We start from the raw sequence: 20,082 nt of genomic DNA, 5'->3' as shown, positions 1-20,082 counted from the left end.
AACAAACGCGCGTTCTGCGCCGTACTCGCTTAAGGGCCGCAGAAGTAGGCGTCTCTTTCCTCCTTTACAATCACCATATATGTAGAGCAAACGCGCCTTCTTCCGACGCGCGAGAGGCCCTGGGGAGGGGGGAGGGAAGGGAGGCGACGTTTAGCTGCGGCACCAAGTGCCTATTTATATCAGAGGCTCCGGCAACAGTCACCAACGCCGCACGCATTTTGAGCGAACGCGGGCAAAACGCCGACGGCGTCGACAACAGTTCTGCGTGTTGCCGGTGCTGCTGCATGTCCAAGTTTATACAGCTGATAAAGCTAATATCATTACTCTCTTCACGAGATTTTATATACGTTTTAATTAAATTTTAGGGTATTAATATTTACTGCTGACGAAATTCGTGTCGTCACCGATGTTAATCAGTTGGTGTTAGGAATAGTAGCTGGGGCGATATTCTGTAAGAGTCTACCTAGTGGACTGTCCATTTCGGTGACCGTTGATTCGCTGCTGCTTGACGTGCAGGAAGGAGACTGGCTGGCACCTTCCTGCACGTCAAGCAGCAGCGAATCAACGTTCGCCGAAATGGACAGTCCACTAGGTTGACTCTTACAGAATACCGCCCCTGGTCACGCGTTGCAAGAGCTGCTCACCAGCATCAAATACACAGATGCATGTTGCCTAATTACAAGCCACCGCGGTGGCTCAGTTACCTAAGGCGGATTGCGCTGCTGAGCACGAGGTCGCGGGATCGAATCCCGGCCGCGGCGGCCGCATTTCGATGAAGCCGAAATGAAAAAAAGAAAAAAAGAAAAACGCCTGTGTGCTAGCTGGCGTTGTAGAAACATCGTTCAGACCCCTCCACTACGGCGTACCTCATAATCCGAACTGGTTTTCGCACGTAAAAGCCCACAAAGAAGAAGAGGTTGCCTTACAAGCTTTTCTTTCAATGTCTGTGGTTTTTTCTTCTTTTTATATCTACGGTGAAGCTGCACTGATGCGCAGGGAAACAAAGTCGGCCTAATAAAAGATGGAACGACATTGGTTGCGAGAGGAAATGCATACTGCATATCATTGCTTTTTTCTTACTGCGGAATACATATAAACCAAACTGAACCGCACCTTTGTTACCATTTTCGATTTCTCGTTTATTTGTCCGTTATCGAAACCAAAACTAGAATCGAATACATTAGTACCACGAGAAACAGTGAGGAATGTGGCCGCCGTCAGTGCGTGCTTGCGTAGAAGCGCGTCAGTCGACTGCACTAGAGCCGAAAGAGCCTGTTACCTTTCTTGATTTTTAGCTTCGACAATTTTGCATTGCTTTCATTTTAAATAACCCATTGTAACAATGATGATTTGTTGCTACTGCTGTTGGTTGCTTCTTCATATCGTACTGGCGCAATGCAATGTGAAACAAACTTAAACTTGATAAGAAGGGCCTAAGCGATTTGTGATGGCATTTCTTATAGTGTAGATAAATATTGCTAATTCATGCATCAGTGGTTGAGAGTTGAAACCAGCTGAAGTGGGTAAAGTTATCGAAACTATCTGGTCTGCACTACTGCTCTCGTGTAAGAAAACAAAAACAAACCACTTAGCTGCTTATTTCTTCAGTGATGGACGCAAAATTGTTTATGCAATCAGTCTAGATGCGTTCAAGCTGGTGAGAAAAAACGCACAACGCGCTGCTACATTTGCCGCGCCAACTTGGATGTGGCAACATCGCTCACGATAGCACTCAGTCAACTCAGATTTACCCTAGCGGCGAGATAGTGCGGCAGGTCCACGTTGGCGTTCCGCCCTGTTTCGTAACTATATAATAATATTGCTCTACCCATGCGGCGGGCAGCCTGCGGCGTGCGTTCGGTGCCGGTGAACGGATCGTACCCGTTGCATTTGTAGGTGTAAGCATGCTGTAAGCTGTGTCTTGCGTTGTAGGTGTATCGCTCCAACTGGAAATGCCCCTGCGCCCCCCCGTACAGCCTCTACTGTCTTCTTGGACTTGAACGTAACTTCTATTGAGGACCACACCGCCATACTTAAAGGTCGATTTGGCGTGCTTCCGATGGCATCGAAACCAAACATTGTGCGCGGCAAGCATGGCCCGCTTGTTGGTGCCATTGATCAAGGAACAAGCAGCACTAGATTTCTGGTGAGTTTTGTTCTTGCTTTGTAAGTTCTCAACTGCAGAAATCTGCGGACGAATTCACGATTGCAGGTGCTTGTCCTTCACGTGCGTATGTGTACCCGAAACAACTCGTAGAGATCCCCCGCGCAGCTGTTCTCGCTTCGCCCATTCATTTACTCATTGTTTTCATCCGTAGCTGTCGCTCTTGTGATGCGCAAGTTTGCGTTCAGGGTAGTTGCGTCCATTAAACTTGCGTGTGTTCACTCGCATGTTATGAGGAAAAATACGGAGAAAAACACGGCGCCGTTTTCCTCGTATCGCCTGGCAAAATCTTGCGCAAACATGAGCGTTTTGAGGCAGAATTTTTTTTATTTTTTGGGTTGCCAATCGTCCTTATTTGTGTGTGAGCGAAATGAAGCCCTGAGCGTTTGATTAAGCAGATATGTATTCGCTGAGCTCATATGTTCAAGCAGCCGTCTCTACATTCGTGTTTCTCTACTTTAGGTTTTCGCAAGCAAGACATCTGAACTCATTGCCTACCATCAAACAGAAATACAGCACGTTCTTCCAAATGATGGGTGTGTTGAATTTCCCCTTGCGTTCGCCTTTTTCACATGAACGTGCGGTTATCCGTTCCTCCAACTTCTTCAATTCACTTTGATCATTTAGATGGGTGGAAGAGGACCCATATGAAATCGTCAAGTCTGTCCATGAATGTATAGAAAAAACTGTTGATAAACTGAAGGCCCTCGAGATTGACCATCGTGATATAATAGGTAAGCAGTTATTCACACTTTGCTAATGGCTCTTTCTTTTTCTTTAAATCTTGCTAAATGAGTTCTTGATGAGCACATTTTACCTAAGTGTCTTGATAATTAGATATCGCAACGTGTTACCACGTAAAAGTAAATAAATTCAAATGTGGTATAAGTAGCTCGGCTATAATTCAATTCATGTTGAAAATTTCTTGTTCATTTCGTACATGTGTCAACGTCTATGTTGGCATTTGTGTACTGTTATTTCATCTGACATCCAAGCAATTCAACAGCATTTTTATAGTCTATCGAGAATATCGCAGCTAGAAAGACAGAAAAATGATTAGCTGTAATTCTTCTTTTTCATTTTTGCTGTATGTCATTGTTGACTTTCTGCAAAACCTGTTAGTTGGACATTTATGTGCTCTTTAATGTCGGCAACTCTTTTATTATTTTGTATGTGTGTGTGTAACTCACTGATGTACGAATGCATCACACTTCTCCGAGTTCCAGGATATTTGCTGCTAAATATAAAATAAACCGTAGATAGGCACCTGCTTCCTTCTTGCACAAACTTGGTGCAACCTTCGTAGTGATAAGGGCTGGTAGATTGCCAATTTCAGGAGAGGATCATAGTGCAGGAAACACTTGAGGTCGCAGTTGTACGGTTCAGCTGCGCAGCTCAGCCAAAAGTGGCATGCGCTGAGAGATATGCATAATGCAAGCTCCGGCTGCAGGCTGTGGGGTGAAATATGTGTCATGCCATAGCATGTAGACCCCTTGTACAATACATTGTGCATTGCCTTCTACATTTTCTATTAATTCACTCGCAAGTGATTATGCAAAATATTTATTCTGGGTATAAAGTATGGTGCATGTGTGTAACTGTGAAAAAGTGGTTTACTCGTATTCTTGTCATCCCCTTTCGAGGAATTTGACCATCAATTGATCTAGATTTCTGTGTCGTCCGAGACGGCCAAAAGCTAACCTGAGGTGTGTTTCGAAATCACTGAGATTGTGTGAAAATACCGGATGCGCCAGCAGCAGGTGCAATCTACTACACGTAGTTCCATTTTCATCTCTGCGTTTAAGCAATGAAATGAAGTTTTTACCGTAGCAAACATGAGGAGATGAGATGTTTATGTACATGGAGACGCAGTTTTTGGCATCTAACCGGAGTATTTAAATTAAAAAAATTTTTTTTTTAACTTCGCAACATAACAGTAGACAATAAAAACCACCTTGAAGAGCGATTAAATCACATAGTTGTGTTCGGGTCTCAGGAGGATATATTCAGTAGTTGAAAGATATAGTCTGCCGGTTCCATTGGGACAGTGCTTTGTATTAATTTTTGTTTAACTCATGAGCACCATTTTACTTCCCGATTAGGTCAGTTAAATTTAATGAAGCAGGGGGGGGTGGGTGGGGGAAGGAGTGCAAGAACAGTCATACGTTGTCCTTTATGCGCTAATATGAGAACGAGCACTGCACCTTTTGCCTGAAGCAGAATATTTTTCTTGGTCCTGCACTGAAAGAAAGAAAGTTATATTGGAGTCTTTATATTGAACACAAATTGTTTCTTTTTACATTGGGGCCGCGTGCACCTACAAAAACAGCACAGATACAAACTTTATCAGTTTTCGTTTCTTTCACCTGAAATGCTAACATGGTGTACGTGGGGTCATGTAAAACATGGTGATAATTTGCTTGTCACGCTAGCATTGAACTCTGAACATTAAAATTTGCCTGCTTGCGAAATCTTTATAATGTGGCATGGATAGCAGCATCCTAGAGATGTAACTTTGTGCACTCGGTATATTTTTCAGGAAATAATTGAGTACCTATCAGTTATTGGTTTAGATTATGACACATGGTTTATGTTTGCATGCTGTTTCAGCACTGTACAAAAGTTACACGTGTTTTGAAACTTGGTTGGTTAGGATGTGTGCCAAGAAAAAAAAAAGCAGGATTGTAGTATTACTTTGTTATAAGGGGTGTGTGAATATTCGAATACAAGTTTATTAGTTTTTGCTATTTGATTCATATTCAATTTGAGAGTTCACTATTCGAAATTGTTGAATATTCGTTTCTGGTACAAACACTATAAGAGCTAACCAAAATTGCTGCAATATTAAGGGGAGGAGACTGGTGCGAGTGAAAACTGTTCCGAATGATTTTGCTGCAGGAGAGCTATGGTCATTGTGCAGATGCACCACTTGAGTGAATGCACGGGTAGATAACTTCTGCTCAATAATTTCCAATCATTCAATAAGAATGCCTTCTACAATAAGTCAGCCGAATACAAGTTTGCTGCCGTGAATTAGGCAAACCAATTTATTATTTGGCCATTCTCATCATGTTTGCATCCCTTTAAAAAAATGTGCGGTGCTGCAGTATTGCACTTCTCTCAATGAACACGACACTGTATGTGCATCTGAAGGTGTGCTTTTCCTTGTTTCATTACTGTCGTTGTCATGGTGCACCAGATAAAAAGAAAGTTGCTGTTTCTCATTCACAACCTCCTCAATCGACCAGATGTTCAGTTGCGAATGGCATTACATGCATCAAATAATGCAACTGGGCCTCTGTAGTTTACCAGATGGACTCCATGTAAACTTTGTTTCGCTTTGTATAAAAATAATATACCCGATAAAATACTTCGTGGTCATTTTTCTCTAATACTAATATTCATTTTGGAAGTTTCACTGTTCAAACACCTCTAATGTTTTAGAATCGCGCTATGAGTTCTAATTATTCATCAGCCATGGCCACCAGCTTGGCCAGCATGGCATGCCACTTTCCTTGCATTACTTCAGTAATCTAGTGATTAGCAGCATGCAGCTACATTTTCTTACAGAATGCAGTAAAATAAAGGTTATAAAATTTTGCATTCAAGTTTGCTTCCCATTTCTGTGTATTTTCGATTTCTCACTTGAAAAACTTCATTTGAATGCATTAATTTATCTAGATCTTTTATTAAGGCATTGGTAAAACACACTACGAACTTTGGTTGTGCTAAAACTTATTGCACGTGCTCTCTAAAAAACATATTAATGCCGAAGCATTCTGTGGCTCATGAAGCGGAAAATCCGGCATTGGCATGACCGCGCCATGATCCGAAACGGCTCCGAACGCACGACCATTGGTGGGAGTTGAACGCACGACCTTTGGTATTAACTAAGGCACAGTTAATTGAGATAGAGTTAATTAAGGCACTCAAAGCCATGACCATTGGTGTTAATTAAGCCGAAATTAAGGTACAGGTAATTTAGGCACTTGAACCCTCAACCTTTAGTGGGAGTCGAACCCATGACCTTTGGTGATAATTAAGGCAAAGTTAATTAAGGTAGAGTTAATCAAGGCACTCAAACCCACGACCTTTGGTGGGAGTTGAACTCTTGGCCTTTGGTAGGAGTCGAACCCACGACCTTGAGTTATGCGTACCTTGTGACGAACACCGTTAGTCACCTCGCGGCGCTTCTGCTGACGTGGCCGCAATGCTTTCACATTCTTCCACTTAGGGATAACTAAGTGCCCCTCGAATTTTTTTCTTTGACATATTCAGACACAATTTAATTATCTAAGTTGCAAATTTAGTTTTAGCAAAGTTATTGCATCTTGAGCATAATTTAAAACATACACCATGGAGAGTGCATTACTGAAAAGTAAGTCTTGTTTTGTTCGCAAATGTAGACTCCATGATTGAACTCAAAAGTACTTGAGGTGTGAGAACAAAATATACTATTTCATTGTACTTCTAAACCACTAAACTGTGTCATAAATTTTAGTAATCATTAGGGTAAAAAACACCAGGACAAACACAGCTGCTGCACGACAAGGTACTAGGGCTGACATCAAGCACTGAGGTGTCTGTATCCAAACTACCTCTTTTCTAACACAATTTGCAAATATTAATCAATCTTATACACAGGTTTAATCAGATATGCTTTATGATCTGTGAGACATGTTTCAGTGATCATTAGTATTTCTGATTTTGAGGCATCATCATATGTATGCAGATTTACATACAGTGCTTGCAGAGCTTGTACACATCTGCTTGGGTAGTATCAGCATTTTTGTTACAGCACTCTGACCACTTCTCTAATTTGAGAGGAAGTCATAGATTATGTTAAGGTAATGCTTCCTACAAAGCTTAGAATGCCGCCTCTTTGAAGTGCTTTGATATTGCTGTGAAGGGTTGTCACAAGCTTTAATAATAGAACCTCTTGTGCAACTTACAACATTGACAGCGTTAAATTTGTGGTTGTGTATGTGTCATTTTTATTTGTTTTTTAGCACTTGGAGTTGCCAACCAAAGGGAGACAACAATTGTTTGGGACAAAAGAACTGGGAAGCCTCTCTACAATGCTATTGGTAAGCACAGATGGGTCACTATTGAGCTGGTCACCTTGTGCAGTCAAAATTTAGCACTCCTTAACTGCAGCTTCATAGGCTGTTTTACTATGGCAGCAGTTCGTCAGCAAAAGTGTGGGTCGATCCCGGCAGGCAGTGCAGGTCCAGGAGCAGTGGCTCGTACCCCCTGTAAGGCAAAGGCTTCAAGCAGTCAGCAAAGTGAAGCGAACAGTGGATACATTCTTTGGAATCACGCATACAACATGCAGAACAGCATACGTTTCAATAAAGAACAAGCACAAAACAATCATCCAAACCATGATATTGATAAGGTACTCCTGATAATTCGAAGCACGTAGCGCTCCCCACATATGTTTTCTGGTAAAGATTACTGTTGCGCAAGCTGTCGCGCCGACGGCAGCTTGCGACGGGGGGGACTGACATCCCTAGCCTTTCGTATATAAAAGAACCAGCCTAGCAACTAATTTCAATGTTGTTGCAGCACCGCTATGGGCAGCGGCGTGCTGTCAGAATGACCATTACTACCATTACTCTAAAGCAATAAAGCATTGCATACCCCCTCAGCATTTGTAGTGGTAGTTGGACATCCACTTTCAGCTGGACATCCACTTTCACAGGGCCAGGATGGCGAGTCAGTTTTTTTTATGTGGAGTGGATTTACTTTTTTTTCTTTATTACACGCTGAAATATGAGCAGTAATGGTGTAGCTGGTGCAGGTATATTTTGGGAAAATCGGAGTAGTCTCATCATTGGTCCTGGCTCTTGAAGTTTCAGAATATTTATCATGTTGGGACTGTCTGTCGGATTAGTGCTTGACTTATCTTGACCTTTCCTTTCTTTCTGCTGACTGTACAGTATGGTTGGATAACAGGACGATGGGAACTGTTGAAAGCTTGTTGTCGAAAATCCCAGGCCATGATAAGAACTATCTCAAGGTAAGTGATGTGGTCAATCACTTATTTTTGATTTGACAGCAAATAGAGCTGCCTTGTTCTTTCAGAAAAAATAAATTTAAAAAATCACATTGTTTTATGCACTGCTTTCAGTGTGCGTTGTCACAGTTTCTTGCAGACTTCCATCAGGTGCTAGTATGTAATTATTATATGTCATGTAACATTCTTTTCCAAAGTTCTTGGAGAGCGGTGCATGGGACCAATGCTACTATATAGTGGTCTATGTGCGGGCTCCCCTCTGGTACTTCTTGAACTTTTACACAGCAAAAGTTGAGAATGAGAGCTCGTGTTGATCTTAAGAACCGTAGACTGCCAAGATATACAAGCTTTTCACAACAGCTCTTGATATACAACTTCTCGTTGCCTCTACCACTTGCTTGCCTTACAAGAAACCTATCCTTCTGCATTGTACTCCCAACGGCCTTTTGTGCATGAGTTCTTGGGCCTGAACTTCAATGTTCTTCACTTGCAATATCATGGTGATGATGCAAGCAGAGCGCGCAATGGTGTTCCGAACTTCTCTTAGGGCTTATGACATTGAGCCAAGTAGTATTGTTTTGTTGTGGTTTAGTGAGGAATGGTGTGTGGTGCTGCAAACATACTATGTTAGTTTTTGGATAGCATTGGCCTTCTTGGTCAGTACTAAATGCGAGAAAGCACAGCACAGAGCTCAAACAGAAAAATTGCTGACAAAGCTTTTGTAAGACCTAAATCATTTCTTTATCAAGGGCAGCAACAATTGTGAGGGAACAAAGTGGTCTGTTGCACTGTCTTGTATGTCGGATCTAGCTGTATAATTCGTAAACTGGAAACACTTTCAACAAGCGGTGTCATTGACCACTAATTTAACGAAATTCCTTTGTACCGTGTTGCTTGAAGCTTTAATTCTTCACAATTGGTCTTTGTCCACAAGCCTCTTGATATTCAGGGTGTTTCAGCGAACACTTTCAAAAATTCTTAAAGGTTGCCTGTGGCAGACAGCACAATTCTAGTTCATGAGCTGGTCTACTCGAAGAGGCGGACATTACTTGCACAAGAAATTGAAATGCATAATCGAATAATTAACAAAATGCATTTCTCTGCAAAGTTTGGGAATTAATACCTCGAAACTGGTGTCATCCTGAGAATTAATTCCAAGTGGATCCGCCTTGCGAACTCCACGGCTACAATTTGTAAATTGCCATATGGGTCATCAGGTAATTAGTTAAAAACTTAATTAGTGATTTTTTTTAATTAGTCGATTATGCATTTTAATTCTTTGTGCAAATAATGTCTGCCTCTTCGAGTAGACCAGTTCATTAACTAGAATTTTGGCTATCTGCCACTGGCAACCTTAAATAAATTTTGAAAGTGCTCGCTGAAACACCCTGTATAGAGGTTGTTGGCACCCTAAGGTTTGGGTCAGCTTAAAAAGTTCTTTGACTGCATGCAGAGTAATTGAAACTACTCGCAATTTTTTTTTTACATTGGAATTCATGGTATCATTTATGTGGATGTACTTGTGAAATCTGCTTTATTTTTCTTCTTCTTTAGAAAAAATGTGGGCTACCTTTGAGCACATACTTCAGTGCAGTTAAGCTAAAGTGGCTCATGGACAATGTTCCTGACGTAAAAGCTGCAATGGAACAAGGGCGCTGCATGTTTGGCACAGTAGACTCTTGGCTTATATATGTAAGTGTTTTCTTGAAACTCTTTTCCCGTTGTATGGAAAGGTAAATATTTTTATTGGTCTTAGATGTGGGCTTTAGATCTGCTAGGTGTAATGAGTAGTAGTGTCACATGAAATTTAAGGCATGTACAGTAGAACCTCGTTGATACGATCCCATTGTGTATGATTTTCCGGTGCCAACGTTATGATCGAAAACGCAAAAAATTACCCAATACAGTTACACTTCTTTTTTACTGATTCATACGTTACCAGAAAACACAATCTCTCAGCACTAACGTTCAATACATCGCCAAACTGCGATCATGTGATACGTTTGCCGGCTGCTAGATCCCATGTAAAAATAAGAGGTGCGAGGCATGCGCGATCGAAATCGGTAGCCGCCCGCTGCAGCAGCTTCCCCACAATACTGGCCCGCCCGTCTCACGTGAGCGCCTGTGCGCACTTGGTTTCCTATTCCAGTCCCAGCAAATCTCCTTCCGGGTCGTCGCACGCCGCATTCACAGCAATGCGCGAGTGGGCACGTGAAAATTTGCCCTCAAAATGCTTCACTCATAGAAGCTGGTGACCCAGGCTGAATTCAAGGAGCACAAACGCAAGCTTGCTGAAGCTGTAAGAATGACAATGTGCGTCTCCCCACCAGCTTGGCGCATGGCGGAGTCTCGTGCTGCAACGATTTGCACAACTCTTTGCATTACGTAGATGTCAACTACAGATGAGTTTGCCAAATTTTGATTGACTTCAGAGCGTACGTTTTCCCAGTTGGTATGTTTTATTGCGATAGCAATTACATGGTCACTCCTGGCGCATTTCTGCCATTGCCGTGAGGTTCCCTATAAAGTTCAAGGGCAATAAAGTTTTCACTGTGCACCGTAGGCTGTGTGTGTGAGTGAAAGCATGAGAGGGTGAGCCGGTGATCGTGGCTCAATCTTGCGCACGCAAGGGAGGAAAGCGGGAAGGAAGTGCACCTTCTTCCGTCGCGGGCAAGGCTCCGGGGGGAGGGTAGCAGTGGCAAGACATTCATTTTACACATAGCCAACATGTGTCAGTCTTTTTTGGTAAAGCAGTAAATATAAATTTGAATATGAAAAAATTAATTTGGCATTGTCCGGTACTTCTTCTTAAAGCTCGTGGGTTTAGTGACGTACTGGTGCATGTGTGGGTGTGGGTGTGTGTGCTGCAACCTAATGTAAAGGTACAAGGAGTAAATTAATCATTGTAATTTGCTAGCAGTGGTGGAATGTTGTGGTAAAATAGCATGGCAAGAAAGATGTTTGGGTGTTTTGGAAGCACTTTCTCTTGATTTGCACCTTATTTCTCCTTTCTTGTCAGAACTTCACAGGAGGGACCAATGGTGGTGTTCACATCACTGACGTGACAAATGCTAGTCGAACAATGCTCATGGATATTGAAACACTCCAGTGGGATAACTTTCTCTGCAAGTGAGTGCATGATGAAGTGTGTGTGTGTTTTTTTTTTCTTTTTTATCTCTCATAGGTGTGCCAATGTAGCACTCCTGGCCACTGCATATATAAACAGTGGCATCATCTGCACTTGAGAAGCTTACTTGAAAATGCTTCTACACTTGCTCGCATATTCACATGTATTTGTAAACAAGTCCAGGCTCGAACAAGCACTTACACTGAAAGTGGTGCCACTTGACCAATGTAGGAAACACTTCATTCACGGCCATTTCTCAATAATTCCTGAAATGAGTTGATCAAAAAATATTCGCCTGCTGTAGCGCCTTCAAGCGGGCAGCAAAAGTTTGCAATTGCAGAATTATTACTCAATTGCAGTGAAGAAATAGTGACTCTTCAAACAAGACAGCCTCAACTGAGAAAATGCATGTAACACAGTCATTCTTCTGAAGGCACGCTGCAACTGGCCTTAGCATGTAGTACCACCATCCAAGCATCTGTCAGTGCAATTGCTTTTTTGTTAGACTATGCACTTCATGTGTAAATGTGACATTTAAAACATTCAGGTACATCTAGTTTTTGCAAGAGTAATTGGACTATTAATTACTATGTTGTAGAAGTGTGTGCAGTAAGGTGTGCTTAACCAACATTGCAAAGTATTCCATAATGGGCTGCTACTACAGAACCAGTGAAGTGCCTGTGGATCATGCATTTTCGAGTGAAGGACGCAGTGAGCTTCCCAATCAAGAATACAGTGCCAGCACTGTCCATTAGTGGGAAGAGGCAACCGGTTAATTTTTGAATAAATTTCTTGCCATAAATAGTGACCATATTGCTTAGAGGGTGTACTTTAATGTGGTACTCTTTTTATCCAAGTGTCTCTCTTTGTTCAGTGCCTTTCAAAATTGTCACTGTGTGCAGTGCATCTTGATCATCAATAAATCTGCTAATGTTAAATAAAAAAACACCGTATTTGAGACGTCAGCTGAAACCGTGTTCAAAGAGGTAGATTGTGTCTGGGAAAACACTTTGCACATGGCTTCCAGTCGCAAATTTATTTGGCTTACATGCACTTCTGCTTTCAGGTTTTTTGGGGTACCAATGTCGATACTTCCTAAGATTCACAGCTCTTCGGAAATCTACGGGAAAATGTGTGAAGGTCCACTTCTTGGCGTTCCTATTTCGGGGGTAAGCAAGATTATGTCACATGCAGTTCTTGTTGAGCATTAGATATACTTACGTGTGTACGTGTGTGTGGTAGAAAACACAGTGGCTGTTCAAGATGCACATTTGCTGTGCTCCTTCTAGTGCACATTAGAGGCATTGCTTACACTCTCCTAATAGTTAAAAAAGATATATGTGCTTTATCATTTCTTTTAGTGTCTCGGAGACCAAAGTGCAGCACTTGTGGGTCAGCTGTGTTTCGACATCGGTGAAGCAAAATGCACGTAAGTGGTGATCTCATTTAAATATGTGCGACTTCTGCTGTGCTGTGTTTTCTGTGTGTTACCAGCACTTAAATAAACCTTTGCAGGTGTATGCAGTCTGAGCAACTCATACATCAAAGACAGCGAAGCTCTATAAGGAAGTTCTCACATCCTTTGGAAGTTCTAGTGGTTTCTTTTTTCCACTGCCCAAAATCTACCCAAAACTTTGCAAACGCTTTACTATATCCCAGATATATACGGAGACTTGTAATATTCCTTAGAATTGTTCTTTTATTTTTTAAACGGTACGCCACGCCACGTACATACTTGTAAGAACAGATACCGAAATTGTTTTTAGCCAAAAGGCTATGATGTGATACCTGCAAAATGTCTGTTGATTTGGGCACCTCCTTGCTGACCTCCAAAGTGGAGCTGGTGAAATGCAACATGGGAAACAAAAATTACGGATTATTGGCTAAAATAAACCGTACAAAGACTATGTGTATTCGAGTGAAGTATATGCAAGGTAACTTTATTTTATAACTATTGATAGTTAACTTTCAAAGCAAATTCGGGGCTCTGACACAGGCTGCATTGCTGGCTGTTCTTTGCTTGACATTTGATACCAACCATGCCGTCACAGGCCAGATTTTTTTGACGTTGGCTGTCGCAAAGCTCTCCTTAACAGCTTTACTGTAATAAAACATGTGCAACTTTTTTTTGTAGTATGTTGTCTGTGTGCTACCAGAATTTAAATACATATGATGTAAGACAAATCTAACTGGTGTAGTAAGAACTGCATGCATGCATTGCTGTCATCAGATCACCAACTCCTCAGACTTGGGAACTGCTGCCGTATAGTCTACAATTAAAAAATTTATATATGCTGCTAAGCATACTGGGATTGTTCATGCTGGTTATATGGAAATTAGCTAAAAGAGAGGTTTCTGTTATACTATGTACGTCAAAACCACCACCAATGCTTTGTGTGATGCTAACAGTGAGTGCTGCAATCGTGTCTGTTACTTTGTTTTTTTTTTGCTTGTATTGTATCGGAGCATCTTCAATGCTGGGCTGTTATTATAAATGCTCGTTTTACAGTTAGTTGACTTGTTCAATGCTAAGCATGCTTGCAGCACCATTTTACTGATTTCAAACCAACCCTACAAGCAGTGTTGGCAATGTAGGCACGTTCTTAAGTGTCAAGCTTGGTGCGGCTGCATATTTTCACTTCTAATAAAGTGATACATGCAGCGTGCCATTCAGTTCTTTGCGGTGTGCAACACCCCTGTGTGTCTGACAGCTTTTGCAGGGGTCTGTTTCTGCTAAACAATTTTAATACTCTCTCGCAGCATAGCAGCACTGCATGGATGCCATCTTATAGGTCGCCAAAGCGCTTAGGTGAAAGAATGGAACATTAATTTTCTGACTTCTGTGACACACTCGTTGGACACGGATGTAGTACTTATGATAAGCAGATAAGCTGTCTGAAGCAATTTGTAGGCAGCAAGATAAGTGACTGTCATTGGCATTGCCGGACTGCATTGTATAGAGATGGAAGCATAGCTTCTTGATAAAAAGTTACGTGATGCAACTTGCTGTATGCATTGAAAGGGGCGTGAGTTTGTATTGTTACGTGGCTGTGCCATTGCATAATATGTGAACTTAAAGCACAGGGTTTGAGTAACCACCTAATGAAAAATAGCATAACCTTGTTTATTGAAGTGTCAACCACTTAGAATGTGTCTGTAAGTATTTCAGTCTTCATGCTCACTGCACTTTTATCATGGTGAAAAGGCAAGACTTTCACATATGCACATTGCCCAGTAGCCGCACATTTCAGCAGGGATTAACAGGCGTAATGCCTTTGATCCACTTACATCCCAGACATCCCAGTAGTACTGCATGCACATGACAGAGTTAATGCGACAGTGTGATCATTTAGAACTCTGGGGTATACATAATTGAGCAGATGCCAAAGTATAAATGTAATTAGCATGTTAAAAGCAGACACCACAGTGGGGTGCAGCTTTGATTTCGCTTGGCCAGTCGCACCATCAGGTGCGATGGTGGCTGCACATCCAACTACACCTGAACCTTGTTATAAAGAAGTTGCATTGCCCACAAAAACATGTTTGCTATATCCAATATTCGTTATATGCTTACATGCTGATATTGGTTAAAAAATTTAGATCAACTCTGATCAATGATAATGATCGAGACCTCACGTGGATTCGTACTCCGCTACTACGGTGGTCAGTATAGATTACACGTCTCATCTTGCCCTCGGTCGCTGATTAGGTCTACAAGTGCGAATAAATTCACTTACGGCTTCCCGCGATGGCTTATCACCAGCCACTCCGCCAGCTGCACTGCTGAAGCTGGCAAGCCTAATTAATGCTGCTTCACCGGGAGTCGGCAACCGAAATTCCGGTATCGTGCCAGTCAGCAACTCTGTTCTTATCTGCCATGTTTACGGCATTGTGCACTAGTGGTTTATGCCTGAAACATCGTGTGGCAGCCTAAATTTCAGTTATTGCCATTCTAGTGCTAGGGGTAGGTGGCGTTGCTGCACAGAAGTCCGCATAATCGCGCAGGTTCGAAAAATCGGTTCCCAAAAATCGATCGGCGAGTGGATTTGACATTTTTGCTACCAGAATACAGTCGACTGTTGTTAATTCGACCCTGATGGGACCGTCAAAATTAATCGAATTATCTGGCAGGTCGAGATGAAAAAAAAAAAAAGCCAAAACACCAGTTTATTCATTTGGCAGTAATTGCTTGATTTTAACACACCCCCAAATCAAGTGCACGCCCACTTTATATGTGTCCAAAGCAGAAAACTAACATAGAAATGACAATAAAGCCCTTGAACAAAGTAATAATGTAATGTGCACACAATTTTTTAGCTAGAAAATGGGCAAGGGTCTAATATGTGTTGCACAATGGCGGCCGGTTTTCTAAAGTCAGCTCTGCCACACGGTTTTAAAAAAAGTCAGCTACGCCGCAGTACATTGGTACTATGCTGTAAAGCATACGAATGCTGCGAAGGCAGTTTTGGTTTTGTATCCGGTTGCACCGCGCAGGCAATTTCTGGCAAAATTTTTCAGAAAAAAACAACAACAATGGTGCGTGTTAGAATCGGGTAAATACTGTAATCAGACATTGTGAACTACAATCATTGCTTCCCATCGTCCTAGGGCAAGCCAAAAATAAGCGTTTTCAGTGAGAGGTGATGTGTGTTCATTGCATTCATTGTCCCCGAAGCTCTGCTGATACCGACTCTGCCACTGAAGAGGACGTTATTGGGATCACCATAGGGTCAGACGTGTGTGCTGACTGGCCAAGTTTGAATTATCTGGCCAAGGCCAATTTGATGATTGAAATAATGAATGTTTGGGCCTATAGAAAAGCATGGGCATCCTTTGGTCAGGGTCAAATTAATCAGAAATTTAATTAGCTGGAGTCAAATTAACAGAAGTCTACTGTATATATTTTGAGGCATGTGCAAAAAAGTATTTGCTTTGCTATAACCAATACTGTGTCGGGTCATGCATTTTCGATTTCTTTATAGCAGGAGAGTACTCCATTGAATTAAAACATGACCAACGAAATTCCATACTTACCTCTTTGTATCCAATAATTCATTATATTCTTGTTTGTTAGTTTGTTATAAAGCTGCTCGACTGTATACACACCCACTACAGTTGCTGACATAGGCAGTATGCAGTGGCGCTGTTGTCAGTAGCAATGGCTTACTGGCTTTTTCTTGGTCTATATAGGAGGATACATGGGACTAAGAAGTTTCCAGTTTATTTTCCCATTGCACAGCGCATTTATGAAGCGTGCATTTCATGAGAAAGTGCCTCTTACATCTTAGAAGAGCTCGCAACTCAAAGCAACAGCAATTTTAAATCTGGTTTGTTTTTAAAACTCAGGTCTACTGGAAAAAGCAATACCCTCAATGCACCCACCTCATTGAAATGTCAGTTGACAAGCACTTCAGAGGCGTTTCATTTATTTCAACAATGACCAATAATGCAGTGATTTTTTCAGCAGCTGCCCAGTACATGCCCCAACAACTTTTGCAAAATGTCAGCGTTAACGTAGCTAATTTGGGAAAATTCAGTAGGCAGTAAGTAGCACAATATGGTATAATGACGCGCTTGGATTTGGGAAAATTCAGTCAGCAGTAGCACAATATGGTATAATGACATGCTTGGAGCAATGGAGCGTAGCATGCGACATAGCGGTGTCAGGTTGCACAAAATGGGAACAATTTCTTCCAATGGCCGGTATTTTATTACATGCCGAGCATTGCACTACACACAGACACTGTGCATCATAAAAGGAATCTTATTCAACCTTGTTTTTCAAAAAACTACATGTCATTGAAACTGGTGTCTGGCTTCTACTTTGCCGATACAAACGTAAACATTTTTGCGGAGTATGAACGTTATGGAAATCCACACCAAGGCATTAACACAGTGACACAAGCAAGAAAACGCGAAGTAAAACTGCTCGCAAGCAATAACTGCTCGCCTTGTTTGTCCTCGCTTGGTGTCATACATAGCTTTCCCGTATTTGCATGATCAACCATTCATGTTGTCAAAAAGTTTGTCGGCATGGAGATGTCTTTCCCTTTGTGTTCTCTTGGAAGAGAAGTGGAAAGTGGAAATCGACAGAAAGCAAAGGATGTCGTGTGCCCATCGTGTTTGCTTGCCGTCACAAGTGGAAAGGCGTAGTGGAGTGCAGCCGCCGCCGACTGTTTCGACGAGTGACGATGAGACTGATGAATGAAACTACTTTTGGAGTGTTGCATCTGCATGTAGTGCTAAAAAGTATATTGGAAAATTTTCATATTGCCAAAAGTTGGCGCCAAACGTGTTTTCTTAGCTTTAGCTGATACTTTTGAAAATAGCTTCTCTTTCGTTGTTGCTTTTACTTTTCTTTGAAAATCTCTGATGTAAAGAACCGTGTAGACAATAAAAGTTATACATATTTCAAAGTCAATACATTTGACGCTAACCTGCCTTGCATTGCACATCGTAGGTAAAATTAAATCGCCAAACAAGATGCAATCGCTGCACTGAACTGTAGCAAACCACACCATACAGAACATCTCAGCCATATCACTACAGATGCCAGCTTACTTTGTTAGTAAACTTGCAGAGGGCCTAATGTGATTCAGCAGCCTATACTATAGCCTTTTCTTTTCATTGAGCAGCTGTGGCAGAGGTATACGTTGTGTAAAGTGATGCCTCCGGTTTCTTTTGTTTTGTTCCGGCACAGGTATGGCACTGGATGCTTCCTATTATGTAACACTGGCCTGGAGGTAAGCATGCAGCGTGTTCATTCACTAATGCATATTGGCATTAGCTGCATTGCTTGCTGCGAGAAAGCTTTTGTTGCATGTGCACTGTTCTTTTAAATAATGTGGTTCTGCTGCTTAATTGTGGTGGCTAGATTTCCTTTCACTTTTCCTCACCGTTTCACAACTTGCAATGTAGCAATGCAGCTTATAGCTGCATGAACATTTTACTGCCATTTATTGTTTCTATTGCAATTTTGTGTGGCCAGCAGTGCTTGGAAAGGGAGGAGTAGGGCACACTTGCACTAGCCTAGGGAGCTGGTATGACACGTGCTGAAACTCTGCTGAGGAACTGCTTAAGTTGCATCAGTGTGCATGAACCCTAGGATTTTCCACATTGAAGGATCTGACAGCACCCTGACATCAGCATATTTGACAGCGTGAACATACGCGATAATTCAAGATGGAAGGACTGTCACGGAAACATGTCAACATATAGATAGTGCTCATTCCATATCTTATTTTTGTGCTTCTTGAGTTTCTTAAGCTTCTATCAAAATTAATTTTAAATGTGCCTGTTCTTATTTTTTTTATGGGGTCTTGCACATTTTGCAAAAGCTTTCAGTAACAAGAAACCACTACTACACACACATTGGAGGAAATTTAGTGTGCTTTGTGAACTCGTTGCCATTTTTACTTGCTTGAAACACATTTCAATGCCTTGTTAAAATGATTAGGGTTGTGCAAATAGTAGGTTGTGAGTTTGAAGCGAATTCAAAGTGAATAGTGATTTTGGCTGAATGTTTTCTAATCGAATGTCGAACTTTGTGGCCAAGATTTATGTTAAAAAATCTTGGCCACAAAGTGGCATGCAAGATAATTTTTGGATACGTGCAATGATTAAGTGGACTAATTCGTGAGAATGAGACCACAATTAACTCAAGTATGATTTATTTATTGGAATACATTTAAGAATGTTGATGTCATTTACTCATCGCTTTCTCGGATTATTATAGCTTCAAATGTATTGAAATGGTGTTTACAAGTTTTCTCGCAGATAAGTTTCTGAGCAATTGTGAAGGTTGTGAGAAAATTTTAAAGGTCCGAAACTGGTTTTTCTAACTTAGTATCGGGCGGGGGCGGCGGTGGTGAGAAAAGAGTGCTGGCAACCAGGGTTGCAAGATTGGCAAAGATGATGCCAGCGTATACCTGCATTTCTGGTTCTCATTGCTCGGTTTCTTTTGCCTGTTGTTAAACAGAGTTGATGAAATTACTACAATTAATATAATCAACGTCTGATTTTTCCGACTCCCTAGGAGCTGCGAAAACGTCCGAGAAATCGGGCAGTCCGAAAACATAAATGCATGCCTTTTACTGCTCCCAAGGGCTCAAATCACCACGGGCACGTCCGAAGTAGATTTAAAGACCTGCCAGTACACTTATTAGGCATATTGGTGCTCGTACTGAGTTAGGAGACGGTGGATGAATACATACCGTGTCCCGTGACAATTGCCCCTTCCCACTCTTGGTATGCTTCACCGCGTAACACTACTGTACTGAGGCGAAGCTGACTTTCGGGAACTGGCATTACCAACGCGTCGTGCTTTCCGAGCTTCGAGCCATTGGCGCGGATCACAAAGGCGGAGTTGGGGCCATTTCTGTTCGCCAACAGCGGCGAGCTGTTTCAATTAAAAACACGGCACCGAACAGCAAGAAACTTGGTAGCGAACGTCGAAGTAGCTAGGCCTAGTGTTGCCGCAGTAATGGCTACGGCTGCCAGTAGATCTGATTATTAGACAGTAAACAAACTCGCGACCGTTTGCCAACACATCAAAAAGCACGAATATTACAACTGCTCTCGAAGCAAATATCGAATAGTGTAATATTCGAACCTACTATTAGAAAATTTGAATATTTGCACAACATTAAAAATTATCATTGCAAAAATATTGTGCCAAGGGAGACAGTAATAAGTGACTACTCTCATTGTGGCCATACTGCCTGCATTTCAGTTCAGCCCACCCCATTCAGTATGAAAACATCAGCAGGTATC

General features: G+C 41.7%; 1 protein-coding gene across 4 annotated transcripts in view; it reads left to right on the top strand.

Annotated features, from left to right (window-relative positions):
• Positions 1–1,812: 1,812 nt before the first annotated feature.
• Positions 1,813–20,082, top strand: part of LOC119455617 (glycerol kinase-like) — a 62,656-nt gene continuing 44,386 nt past the window's right edge. For 3 of the 4 annotated variants that reach the window (XM_037717033.2, XM_037717035.2, XM_037717036.2), the window contains exons 1-10: positions 1,813–2,146; positions 2,627–2,700; positions 2,792–2,898; positions 7,174–7,251; positions 8,107–8,186; positions 9,738–9,875; positions 11,203–11,312; positions 12,377–12,479; positions 12,672–12,739; positions 18,011–18,053. In XM_037717033.2, coding sequence (XP_037572961.1) covers positions 2,060–2,146; positions 2,627–2,700; positions 2,792–2,898; positions 7,174–7,251; positions 8,107–8,186; positions 9,738–9,875; positions 11,203–11,312; positions 12,377–12,479; positions 12,672–12,739; positions 18,011–18,053 — 888 coding nt within the window. In that variant the 5' untranslated portion in view covers positions 1,813–2,059. The remainder of the gene's footprint in view (positions 2,147–2,626; positions 2,701–2,791; positions 2,899–7,173; positions 7,252–8,106; positions 8,187–9,737; positions 9,876–11,202; positions 11,313–12,376; positions 12,480–12,671; positions 12,740–18,010; positions 18,054–20,082) is intronic. The other variant, XM_037717034.2, reaches the window with a different exon arrangement.

This window comes from Dermacentor silvarum, chromosome 6 (genome assembly GCF_013339745.2).
Source record: "Dermacentor silvarum isolate Dsil-2018 chromosome 6, BIME_Dsil_1.4, whole genome shotgun sequence".
In the NCBI taxonomy this organism is placed as follows: domain Eukaryota; kingdom Metazoa; phylum Arthropoda; class Arachnida; order Ixodida; family Ixodidae; genus Dermacentor; species Dermacentor silvarum.
This window is presented reverse-complemented; position numbering and strand designations above follow the sequence as displayed.